General features: G+C 50.3%; 1 protein-coding gene across 1 annotated transcript in view; it reads right to left on the bottom strand.

Annotated features, from left to right (window-relative positions):
• The window catches only part of ELK3 (ETS transcription factor ELK3), a 61432-nt gene that overhangs the window by 10862 nt on the left and 37015 nt on the right, over nt 1-13555 (bottom strand). The window contains exon 3 of the mRNA XM_079142876.1: nt 6214-7008. Coding sequence (XP_078999002.1) covers nt 6214-7008 — 795 coding nt within the window. The remainder of the gene's footprint in view (nt 1-6213; nt 7009-13555) is intronic.

Below are 13555 nucleotides of genomic sequence, written 5' to 3'. Positions count from 1 at the left end.
CTTCTTAAAACTCTTTGTTTTCTGTCAACTGTACCATTTATCCCCTCCTCGAACACTGGCTGAGAGTACAAGTATGTTTCAGGTGCCAGAAACAAGGTCGCTCCACTCATGGCCCCGTCCACTACCCCATGTCCCAGTTGCCAAGATGCATAACCCCAGGGCCTCTGGAGCCTTCCTGGAATCCACACTCCCAGGTACCCCTCCTTTCCATTCCTTCTGCGTTCAGTCCTATCACTCTACAGAAGGTATCCTACGCGACTACCTAACCCAGGCCACCTGTCTCAGGTCCCCCTTCCCCATCGGTTCTGCACACTGCCACCAAATTGTTACCTTAAAATGGCATATTCATTCAAAAGTCACAGTTTCGGGGAGAAAAAAAGGCAGCATGCTTAGCATCAGTTCTAGGTTCCCCCTTAATCTGGTTTCAGATACTCCCTAACGTCCCTGTGTGAGCATCGCTTTGCCTGATGTATCCTGAGCCCACTAACATACCGAGAGCCACGGAGTTCCGACCTACTAGTCTCTCAACACTCATCCCGCAGCTTCCTGGCCACCCAGCCCCTAGTTCCCTGGGCTCCAGACCCTCTCCAAGAGTGACCTTACCCATTTCCATCGTTTTAACCGCCCCTCACATATTGATGACTCCCTAATTTCTCTTCAGCCCCAAACTCTCCTTCGCTCCGGCTCCAGCTGGATATTTCCACCCAAATGTCCTACAGCCTCCTCAAACCCAACATGGCTCCAAATGAACTCTTGACTCTTTACCCAGGAGCTGACTCTGTCCCTCACCGTCTTCATACTCAACTTCCGGCTTTCTCCCACCCCCAAGTTAGGCCCCATGTCCTGTCCATAGCATTCCCTGAGTCTCTCAGACCCATCTCCTCTGACCCTGTCCCCCTGTGCACAGCCTCACGTCCTCGCTGCCTCTCACCTGCAGTAATACTCTAGCACCCTAACTGGATCCGGCCTCCCCCTTCCCGGTCCATGCCATCAGGTGATTTCTAAAACAGTGTCGGCGTGTGCCCCCTCGGCATTGGCCACCTCCTTATTTCCCGCCACTCCCCTTCCCTTTTGATTTATTCTCTCATCTTACTGAGCTGCTGCACCTCCCCCATGCACAAAGCTAGTTCACATCCGTGTGCCTTGCCCCTAGCTGCTCCTGCCCACAGGCTCTCCTCACCCTGTCTACCAGAAAAATTCCTCCTGATCCTAGTCCAGGCGCAATCACACCCCTCCACAAAGTCCTTCCTCCAGTGAAGTTAATGCCTTCTTCTTAGTGTTCCTTGTGTGCCTCGGTATGCCTCTGTGTTGCATCTGAGATGCTATATTAAGCTACTTGAGCTAAGTTATGGGTGCCTACCAGGGACTATTGATCCGTGTCTTTGAGCCGAGGCGCTTCTCTGCATGGTATATTTGATTCTTGCCATGTGCTATCTTGCATGTACGTGCCTCGTTATGATAGGTCCTAAGGCCATCAAAACAGACTCTTGTACTTCTGGTGTCTTTTCTATGTCTTGCAAAAAATGGACACTCAACAATTATTTGTTGATCAATTCTGATAAGGAATTTTTGATTCATTTGAAACTGTTAATTTCCTGTCGAAACAAATCTGAATTCCTCAGTTTTCAGGGTCCCCATAAATTTACACCACCCTAAATTATATATTGTCCCATATTCTTTACCTGTTGGACAGTAAGCCCCTGAGAACAGACCTGTGTCTATCTTGCTGTCCTCCGTATCCTCAGGTAGTTACAAGTGCCTAGGGCTTCAGGGATTATCTCCCAAATGAATTAAATAAAAATGGTAGGCATCTGTTAACCTGATCAACTAAAGAGGATATGGATGAGCTGCTAAGCAAGAACTATTTGCTGATGATTGGTAATTTAGGAAACTAGTAAATCAGGTTGTGGGAAACTGAAGGAGAAAAAAATGTCTATTGAGCAGGCTGCACAAACATCTCGAATCTTATATTAACACTGATGCCAAGAGAATCCATGACCACCACCTCAGTATTAAAAAACAAAATCTCAAAGGGGACTGTGAGTCTCTAGAAACCTACTTGATTCAAATTAAAACATGGTTTTAAGAACTTTATCCAAACTTCCCACAGAAGTTTGTGAGGCACTGATCTTAAGAAAAAGGGGACAAATGGAGAAGCTCATACGGGTCTAGAGTAGATAATAGAAAGTTGGAGGAGAAAAAACAGGATAAGGCAGTAGAATCAGGAAGGACGGACAGAAGAGGCAAGGAGAGGGGCGAGGAGGCAGAGCCCAGAGCCCAGGGTGGAAAAAAGAAATCGAGATGTCTATTGATGTCTTATTAAACATAACAGATGCCAAGAGAATCCATGACTTCCACCTCAGGAATTAAAAAATCAATCAATCAATCAATCAATCAATCAATCAATCAATCAATCAAAGGTTGTCCATGCAATCCAGAGCTGGAGACGTCAAGACCCTTCTCCTGGAGCGACACCGGCCCTGCAGAGAGCTCCTTCCTGCAGGGACCTCCTCCGCCCTCTGGCTGTGGAGAGAGCTCAGGCTGAGCTGGGGAAGTGCTGTAGGGTAGGAAGAACGCGGTCCCCTGGGGAGGGAAAAACCAACTTTCCCCTTTTGATAACAGTGGCAAAAGAGACAGTAAGATGAGCAGCAAAGCCCAGATCCGTAGGCTAGGGAGGGGAGGCCCCTACCCAGGGACAGGCTGCCCTTTTCCCTGACTGCTCCTCACCACCCACATCCATGCTGCTCCAAATTCCCACTTGCTGACTTTGGCTCACAGTTGTTTTGCCCACCAGTAGCAAAGGAAGGGGGTTTTAGCATTTCAGACCTCAGTAGACTGTCTCTACTCCATTAGTGCTAATCCTGGGCCACTGCTAATAAAACATCCCGGGGCATGCCCGATGGTGAAGGCATGCCGCTGCCCCACATATCTGAGTTCAGCATCTTAACACAGCACAAGTGAGATTAACACGGCTCTTGGCATACATGAGGGGAAATGAAACGTACCAGCCTTGGGTTCTGAGTTAACTTCACCTTGTTAAGATATGATGTGGGAGAAACTGAACAAAAAGGCAGACGGTAAGAAGAGGGAGGGATGATACAAAAGACTGAATCAGAAGTTCCAGCTGGCACCTCTTTGGCTACCAGGGTGCCTGGCCAGGGACCAGGAGGGCTTCACATCCTGGCTCATCCCCCGTCTCAGTTTCAGGACCTGTGCCAACAGAGACATCAGCCTTGCTTTTCACCAACCCTCAACTATGACCTCGGTAGCTGAGCTCTGAGGTCATTGCTCCATGGTACCTAGTTGGCTTTTGTGTTTAAGTTTTTCAGCCTTTGGTAATCCCATGTTTGAAGAGGCTTTGGCTGATTGCCCTATCTACATTAATAATCTTCATTACAAACTCAAAACCAAGAGTAATCTCGACTGCACTTTGAATAGCTACCAGATGATGCACCAGATATTTCTGAAGCAAGCCGTGGTTGGGGGAGCAGCGGAATGAGGCTGATTCCTTACGCACACTGTGCTGAATCCCAGTTTCACATCTGTATTTGGGCCGACACGAGGCATGTGGTTCCATAAGGTCCCTGCAGAGAACTGTACCCACATGCCACAGCGAGGCCTAGGCTCCTCCACCCTTCTTCCAGCCATGTTTCTAGCTGGACATGATCAACCCTGAATGGCATCAAGTTTCTTCTCTTCAAAAGCTAACTCTTGGGAAAAGTTTACAGGAGGTTCCCATGGATCACCAAATGCCACGTGCCCACAGACTGCACCCAGCATGAGCCCCGGAAGAAAGGAGAGTTTTTGTGATGGGCAGAAGGTGCTAAGGTTGGAGGTAAGCCATTGGGGAACGGACTTCAGGCCGAGGCCCAGGGGGATGAACAGGATGCCCAGCTTTGCGACTGTCCTGTTGCTTCTGACTGCCCCCCAGAGGGAGAGCTAAGGGCAGCGGGACCAGTTTCTGGGATACCCCTGGGAGCAGTGTGTCGGGAGGGCTCCTCTAAGGATCCAGGACTTACACTGACTTCAAGCTGCCCTAATTATATAAAGGACCCAAGCTCATCAAGTCAAAAGAAAACCCATGAACAGCCTTTCTGATCTCAGGTAACCAGGCAGAGTTCAGCTTTGGATACCACATGGCTGGGTCCTGCCCTGTCTCTGCCTCTCTCCCTCCCTGTCGGCCACCCACAGCCTCACCAGGTGCAGAGCCTCAAGGAACTTCAAGGTGGGGTTGGGGTCCAGCGGCTCTGCTACCTGCACCCTCCTCAAAGCAGCAGGTGACTCCTTTAGTTCTACGTGGTTTCCAACACTACCTCATGCCTCCCCTGGGAATTGGAGGCCCAGCCTCAGCCTGGGTCCTGCTTCCACTCTCCCCACCTTTGCCTCCATTCCTTGGGAAGCCCTGGCCTAATTTCTGGACTTCCTGGCACTAACTCAACATTCCTGACCCAGCGCTGGCTCCCAGCTGCAGCTGCCAGGGTCCTTCATGACAGTCTGCCTTTCACACACTCTCCTCCCTGCTTGGGCCGCAACAGTGAGTGCTGTCCCTTCAAACTGCGCTGTGTCCATTAATGTGCCTGCACCCCTGAGATCCCCCTCTCCCTCCTCTCCACAGCCAGCCCCACCATGGGGAGCTATCCCTGTGTTCACAGCACACAAGTCTAAAACCCCAGGGCGAACCTCAGCTGACCTCCTCAGACGGGGCGGGCATGGTGGTACAGGCTGAGAGAATGAGACACTGGAATCCATGGCCTGGCCTGGCTCTAGACCCTCTCAGCCTTACAGCTGCAAACACAAAGGCCAGGGAAGGAGTCGGCTGGGTGGTCCACCTGGGCTGCTTCCCTAGTTCCTTCCCTGAGCTGCCACGGGAGCAGGTAAGCAGCAGGCCCTCCCTGCCAGGGCTCTCACTTTGTTGAAGGAGGCCTGGTTTAGGACCACGCCCTCCAACCTGCCAGTGAGGCCAGGACCCCGCCTCAGGGCAGAACCAGTATTTCCAGCTCTCGTATAAGCTTGAGTTATGAGCAAAGCTGTGGGGAGCCAGGAGGGAAGTGGCCAGGAGGTGCTTTCAAGCTGCTCTGCAGACTCCCATAGATTGCCGGGATGGGACAGCTGGCTTCGCCCCCAGGGTCGGAAGAGCATTTCACTTCAGGGCACACACATACACTTCCACCTCCTAGTGGGTGATGCTGGACAAGGGCGTCACCACTTCCGCTCACCTCAGCCCGGCGGTGGCATCTACACCATGGGGCTGCTAGGGAAGCCAGCAACGTGAGACAAGTGTGCAGGAGAGGGCCTGGGCAGACGCCACATCCGCTGCTGCTGCCACCAGGGACGACCTGTGGACAACTACTCAGCTCACACAGGCCCCCACCACGGGCCACAGAGCGCCAGGACAGGAGCATCCACGGGTTAGCGGGAGCTAGCTCACGAAGCAGGGCCACTACCAGCTCCTCCTCATGGTAATCCATTTCACTTAGAGAAAAATCGTGTAGGGTCCCACTCCTAGGAAGCCGGGAGGCCAGGAACCGAATCCATGGGGATCCAGGGTTGGTGACCCCCAAAGCAGTACTCAAACTCAGCCACCAAACTGCCAGTGTTCAAGGGGAAGTAGAAATCCAGTTGGCTGATGTTTTCTTTAAAGGAAAAGGCTGCCTTCTCCCAGGTTAACTGCAACCAGGATGTCCGTGCCCCACTGTGCACTCCTCTCCCCAGTGCTTCCAACAATCGACTCCTGCTCAAGGTAGGCCTTGCGTTTCTTATTAGAGACCAACATGAGAGAGATCAACACTCACAAATGCAACGATGGTATCCGTGAACACGGACTTTCTTATTAACAGGAAAAATGGCTACTAAGTCCCCCAGGCCCAAAGGCTCCTGAAGTAGAAATCTGCCCCCTCAATTTTCCATGGGAAATCATTCCGTACATCTGCCTTGACGGCCAGTGTGCATGTTCCACCTGTTGGACACTTTAGACTACTAAAAGCAAGAACCCAATCAGGCATCCCTCTGTCGTCCATATACTACTCCTTTTCTAGTGTGTGAGCCTCAGCCTCAGGGTAGAAAAGCACCTTCCCTTCCCATTACACAGTGGCTCCCAGACACCGGCTCTGGGATTCTCTCTCAAAGGAGGGAGGGAAGTGGCTTTGCTTGCCCTTTCTCCATTTGCTAAGCCGTGAGTCTGTGTGTGGCCGGGACCTCAGGAAAAGCTCTTACCTGTGCAGTGAAGAAGGCTGGGGTGAGGGATCCCGAGGGCAGGGCTGGGCTGTTGAGGGCGATGGAGCCAAGATCGGTGCCTGAGAGCACCAGTGGGGGCGCAGAGATTTCCAAGCCTTTGGGCTTTTTGCCCTTTGGGGGAAGAGATGGAGACTTGGTCTTGGAGCCTGACGACAGGTTCAAGGGCTCCAGGGAATCCGAGTCATGGCAGGCAGCCTCCAGGAAGAGGCTTCTGTGTTCAGACGGGAGCGGTGAGTTGGGAGACAGGGATGGGGACCGAGAGGAGGAGGGCGAGGCTGATGAGATGCTGGCAGCATTTGGCAACATTAAAGAGGAGATCTTGGCTGAGACAGAGGAGGCCAGGAAGGCGGACGCTGCCGCAGCCTCGGGCGTGGAAGGCAGGGACACCACCGGCCTGGTGATGTGCTTCTCGGTTTTATTGGTCACAAACCTGATCACAGTCCTGACTTCTTCCACCGGGGGACTGTCCTCGGGCGAATCCTCCAGCTTCTCTGTCTTGATGGCCTTGAAGGTCTCTGGGGGGTTCTGCAGGGAGTTAATGGTGAAGGACGAGTACAGGCCTGAGTGGATGTATTCGTTGCGGCTTGTGCTTTTGAGGGCGGACAAGCCGTGCTTGTGGGCCTCGCGGCCCTCGGGAGGGACCTTACAGTCACTGTCCTGCAGCAAAAGGCTCTCCCGGCTGATCTCCACCGCGTGAGGATCCATTTTCAGGATCTCTGGGAAAGAGACGAACTTGTACACAAACTTCTGCCCAATCACCTTCTTGATGATGTTCTGCGAATATAAAAGTAGACATTTAAAACCTGAGTGCACCTGAGACACGGCACAGGGGCACACTGTCGTGGCCAATGTTGCCCACGGACACACCCAGACACCCCTGATGAGCACATGTCGGCTAAGGAGGAGGACAGGAGACGTCAGAGGCCGAAGGACTGGACCATCTTTCCCGTTCTGCCAACCTCTCCAAACCACCATGTGTGGTTCCTCGTCTCGAAAGTGAGGATGACTATTCCCAATAATACAGTAACAGTGGCTATTTAATAGGCACTTACTACAGGACTGTTCATACCTAATCTCATATAATACAAAGAGCGATCCCAGAGGAAGGCGTTAGTATCCCCGTTTTAAACTCTAGGAGGGCTGGGGATGTGCCCGTGTGGGAGTGCTTGCCTAGCACGTGTGAGACCCCGGGTTCCACTCCAGCACTGTGAAAAGTAAATGGATGAAAAATCAGGAGATGAGCCAGGCAAGGTGGCGCACACCTGTAATCCCAGCCGCCCGGGAGGCTGAGGCCGGAGGATCGTGAGTTCAAAGCCAGCCTCAGTAACAGTGAGGTGCTAAGCAACTCAGTGAGACCCTGTCTCTAAATAAAATACAAAACAGGGCAGGGATGTGGCTCAGTGGTCAGGTGCCCCTGGGTTCAATCCCTGGTACCCCCCCCAAATAATTAGGAAATAAGCTTAGCCCACTTAACTGCACAGCCACCCAGCAGGGAGGTGGGAGGCACCTCTGCAGAGCTGTGATGTGGCACTATCTTACTGGAAGTCGAGAGAATGGGGTGAGATGGTAATGGAGAAAAGAGCTGTACGGGAAGGGAAGGCATCACCAAACGCTGCCATGCTTTCTTAAGTCAGAGCCATTGTTGCCCCTGGAGGAAACACCAATCGCCTACTTGGATATCTGTGACATTCCTATAGTGTTCTAAGTTTCTCGTATCTGCTTCTGGCTCTTCTGTTTATGAACCCTCAAACATTAGGATATAAACATAAAACAACAATTGCTGCGAAGTTTAGAGCTATTAGTAGTAAAGGCTGTACTGTTTGAGATTCATTAAATCGACAGGTGAATTCCCTGCAGACTTCCCAGATTTCACATCTTATCAGATGCTTGCTGTGTGCCCCACTCTGTGGTTCACTCAAGGGATCCTGGTGCTGGGGGTCGGGGGGACAAAGATGGCGTCCCTCCAGCACAAAGAGCTAGTGCAATTCTATGGGGAAAGGACTCTGAATGTTTTCTTATAAACTGTTCCTCCTGAAACTTGGGTACCAGTTTGAGAAAAAATAAAATCATCTGGGGAAAAAGAGCTTTAGAAGCAGCTCCTATGGACTGCCCTGCTGTGCCAGCCATCCCATGTGCAGGCCACTAGGGTCACAGCCTTCTTGGAGGGTGTGAGGTATCACCCTTCCACCTCCAAGACATCACAAGCTCCCAGACAGGGACTCATCTGCCCCAAACCACTAAGATCTACTGGTTCTAAAGCCTGAGTCTTCACATTCCCTACAAATATGGAGGAGAGCATCGAACAGCCCCAAGGAGGGGCTGGGGTTGGGGCTCAGTGGCAGAGCGCTTGCCTAGCACGTGTGAGGCCCTGGGTTCAATCCTCATGGAGAAATGAGATTGAATTAAGTTTATTTCTTTCCCAAATATGGTTTGATATAAGCCTGCTGGGGTCTCGCCTGCCCTCTTGCTACATTGTGGCATCTGATCTGCCTTTCCCTCCCTTGAGTGAAAGAGAGAAAGGCGCATTTACCACTCCACCGAGATTTTCAAGGAAGAACTCCTTGGGGCAGGTGTCTAAGGGAGGGACAGGAAATCCCACTCCCTTGCGTCCCATGACGCCTGGCCCAGCACCAGCACGCAGGAGGTTTGTCCTCTTCAAGGGACACACGGGACAGAATTCGAAGCTGCGTGGTCCCCGCATCCTGGCCCTGGCCTGCTACCTACCCCACTCGATCCCACAGTTCCAGCTGACCTCAAGCTCACACTCAGACTGGGACACCGTCAGAGAACCAGGGAACTGAGAAGTTCCACCTGGGCCCAGCTGGCAGCTCTGCAGAGCTCAGCAGCAGCCTGGGGAGAGAACGTGCCAGGAACACCGGCTCCCAGCAGGAAGAGATTAGACACGGGCGACCCAGACCCCACCTGACCCAGAGTCGCTTCCTATTATAAAGTAGGCATGCGGGCCTGGAGTGGCTTCCTCTGCAAGAATTCTGGGGTATTTTTTGTTTTACTCATAATATTTTCCTCTCTAGGGAAACACTCTATTTTTTCCTCAGCCAGTTTGAACCCTCATCTAAATTGAGTTTTTTGAGCCTAAATAATTATACAGAAGAAAGCAAAAGAGAAACTATACATCTGAATTCTTTCTTTTAGCGAATATAATTGTTTAAAACAAAAACACTTTCATTTTCTTACAGGCTCAGAACATGTCTGGAGGAGGGATTATATTCATGAGCAAACTAAGAGATAATTAAGGGCTATGATAAGAATGATTTTAAAGTCTCTCCTTGTCAAAAAATGGTAGGAAGCTGAGTGTGGTGGTGCACACCTGTAATACCAGTGACTCTGGAGGCTGAAACAGGAGGATTTGCAAGTTTGAGGCCAGCTTCAACTATTCAGTGAGACTCTCAGCAACTTAGTGAGCCCCAATCTCAAAACAAAAAATAAAAGGGCTGGGGATGTAGCTCAGTGGTAAACACCCCTGGATTCAATCCCCAGTACTGAAAAAAGTTAGAAATCCAAGTTAAAGGATATGACAAATATCCCACATGACTGCCAACTGAATAAATGAATGTGGTATATCTATGGAATATTATTCAGTCACAAAAAGGAACAGAGTATCAATGCATGTTATATGACTGAGGATTCATTATGCTAAATGAAAGAAGATACTAAATAATTATAAAGGTCATATATTACAATTCTACTTAAATGCTCAGAATAGCAAAATCCATAGTCATAAAGTAGATCATGATTACCTAGGGCTCAGAGGAATGAAGGAATGGGGGAGTATGGCTTAAAGGGCATGGGGGTTTTTGTTTGGGGTGATGAAGATGTTCTAAATTGATTATGGTGATGGATGCACAATTCACAACAGTCAAAACCACTGAACTCTATACTTGAAATGAGTGAACTGTATGGCAGATGAATTATATCTCAATAAAGTTGTTTTTAAGAAAGAACACAAAGAATTTTACACACTTAAGTGGAAGGCAGTGAGCCTTCTCCAGCTGGATGGTGACTGCTGCCATGAGCTCACCCTGACTCTGCAGATAAGGAGATGAGACAAGGGAAGGGAAGGGTCCACGTCAGGAGCTACTGCTCTGCAGGGAGGGTTTCCAGAGCAAGTTCATGTGGCGATGGGCGTGGAGCCGATGTAATGAGCTGGCCAGAAGGAAGAAGCATGGCCTTTGGAAATAAGCAGGGCGGGTGGCTCCCAAAACACTTGAAAGCCTCCGCAGGGGCTGAAGGCTGAGATTGGACCTGGGTAGGAGGACAGTAGGCTCAGACAGACTACAGAGGTCGCGCAGCCCCAGGGATGTCTGCTCCCATGACAGCAGCTGGTAAGGAAAGTCCTGTCACATCAGTGAGGATGCCTGTGGCTGGGGAATGAGGAAGGAGGTGGGCGGAGGTGTGTGTCCTGGCAGCTGAAATGATAGCTTCTTTTTACTTATCTTCCTGGACAGACCCTGGGAATGTAGGGAAGGTGGGGCATGTATGTTGGAAGGCCTCTGTGGTTTCCAAAGGGAAGTGTCTTTCCAAGACAGACAGCCTGCTGAGAAAGCTCACAGCACAAGCAATAACAACAGCTAGCAGCTGCTAAGCACGGATTATCTGCCAGGCTCTGCTCTAAGAAGCTGATGTCCAACATTTCATTTAACTCTCTGGGAGACTGGAACCTTATTATGCCCATTTGAGAGATGAGCAAACCAAGGCTGCAGGAGTATAAATTATGCATGGTTACAAGCAGCCACTTGGGGAAGACAGAGGGCACCCAGGCATCCTGATTCCTGAGCACTTGGCCACGACGGAGGGTGACGCAAGTTAGCCCAGGATGCCAAAGTGCTTGGGTAGGGTTCTTATTATGTCAAGTGATGAAGACCTTTAGAAAAAGTCTGGTTTTCACCCCTTCCATCCCAGCCTCACAAGTATTTGTTGCTTCTGGCTGCCTAGCAACTTGACAGATCTGGTGTGTGTCCAGCTAGACCAAGGGACTCTCAGTGCGGTTTGAGAGAGAGGGCTGCACATCTGCCTCCTTTACGCGTGGGACCAGCCTCTTGGTAATCTCCCATGAAGTGTGCACTGGCTACCAGGGCCAAGTCTCCCCGCCCGCCGCAGGTCAGCCAAAGGCAGCAAGGGCGGGCCGGTTCGGAAAGGGCGAAGCAGCAGTCTCTACAACAGGAGTGAAAGAAAAGCAGACGGGGAATGACTGCCACCATCCCGGTAGCCACAGCGTCATCAGGCAAAGCAGGAGCCTAGAGTTCAAGGGGTGGGGCCCTGGCACCCCAGGGAACGCTTCCCAGCTCACTTCCGGTGACAGGATCTCTGTCATCTTGCCCTACCAGGGCAGAAGACAGAGTTGGCTCCCCTCAGCGCTGCCTGCTGCCCTGACAGGTTACAGGCTCACCTGCAGGAACAGGTGTGTCCATGGGTGTGCTTAAATATGCACAGGCACATAAACACACAAGCATACTCGGCCTTCTCCTCCCCTCAAAGAGGAAAAAGGAGCCCATGTAAATAATCCCAAATAGAGTCGTCCCGTTCCTCAGATGCTCAAAGTCCTGCACATACAACAGCATGGTGTTTGCATATCACCTGTGCACTGCTCCTTGTATTATGAGACATCTCTAGACAATCCCTGATACAATGTAAATGCTGCATACAGAGCTGTTACACTGTATGGTTTAGGGAATAATAACAAGGAATAAAAGTCTGTCTATGTTCAGTGCAGATGTAATTTTTTCCTCAAATATTTTCCACAATCATAGTGGATAGATAAGGAATATTTCTATTAAGTTTTGTAATTAAAAAAAATTATATTCCGAAGACAGTAATGAAGAGATGCTTTTGGAATTGAACTTACCTGCTTAATTATGATGTTGTTAGGATAATATTAAAATAGGTTGACTAATGTTTATTGGATACAGGGCTCCTTAACTCTGTAGGAGAAATGAAAAAAGGCTGAAGCCAGAGGCTCAAAACCCCAGATCAGACGCGACCTTCTGAGGCCCACCACCAGGCTGGTTGCCGTGCCCCACCTCTGCATGATTTTTGACTATGTTTTAAAGCTGGAAACTCCCAGGCGCTGAGGCCATATGCACACCTACAACCTCACATCTCCCTTGAGAGCTTAATAAACTGTAATTTCATCCATCCATCGACTCTGCAAATACCTGCTGGATGTGCCAGTCCATCTGTGCCGACCTAGCTCCCTGATCTTGATCTAAGGTCATGCATCTGTCTGTCTCGTGCTCTGACTTGTCACCCAGTCTCCCATTTCCTCCCCAGGGAGATTCAGACCCATGATGGGCTTCCCCTAGACATGCTCTGACGACCCTGCTGGGCCACACTGAGAGCTTTGCAAGTTTGCCACCTTGTACTCAAAAGTGAAAAAAGCCAGCAGCTCACTCAGCAAGTAGGAAAAACTGTTTAGAAAACTCTTCCGAATGCCACCTGGGCCTGTTACTCCACACTGATAGTAGAGATGGGTAACAGGGACAGTGAAAGAGACCTTTCCAATAAACACCCAGTAGACCATATCACAAGGGCTGCTGCTAGGATTAAGTTCAAACACCACTCCTGTCTCATACTAGCCATGTGCCTCAGTTTCCTCACCTGTAAAATGGGAACAAATCTATCTACCTAAAGTTGTATCAGAATGCCTAATATATCCACGCGTCCTAAGTTCATAACGTACATTTAGCTATTACTGTTATTGCTATTATTTTTACTCTTCCATTTAAGCAAAAACAAAACAAACACCACCCTCTGTCAGCCCTGATGACAATGTAATAGTCAACATGAACCCTCTTAGGCGGCTGCGAACATTCTACTTGCTTTATCCACAGTTCTGGGCAACATGATCCATGGCAGGGCAGGCAGTTACATGTGCTTCACGTCCCTCAACCACACTGAGGAAACATGATGCCTTATTTATTGGGTTCAGACAAGAAATAGATGCAAGGCTTACAGTACCTCATGCCTAACATGGCCAGCACTGGATATTCACCAGGGAGAAAATGTCGCACAATCCAACTAATTCCAGGATGGGGGAGGAGAGGGCAGCCCACAGGGGGCAACCGCTTTATCCAGGTGAGTCACGCTGATGCCAATGTCATCCTACAGCAGAGAGGTAATACCAGGACCTAGAAGGTGGCCCAGACACTAATCAGACACCAGCTGATCACAACTGTTGTCCACTGCCTCTGAGGAGCAGCCTGGCTTCACGGTGTCAGCTGCGGTCAGGGACTCTGCTATGGCTTCTGGCGGAGGCCACTAGAGACCTCTAGCCCTAAATGCTGCCACTAAGGTCCCTGCACAG

Source organism: Sciurus vulgaris, assembly GCF_902686455.1.
Source record: "Sciurus vulgaris genome assembly, chromosome: 5".
Lineage (NCBI taxonomy): Eukaryota > Metazoa > Chordata > Mammalia > Rodentia > Sciuridae > Sciurus > Sciurus vulgaris.
Note: the sequence above shows the minus strand (reverse complement) of the source record. Positions and strands in the feature narration are given on the sequence as shown.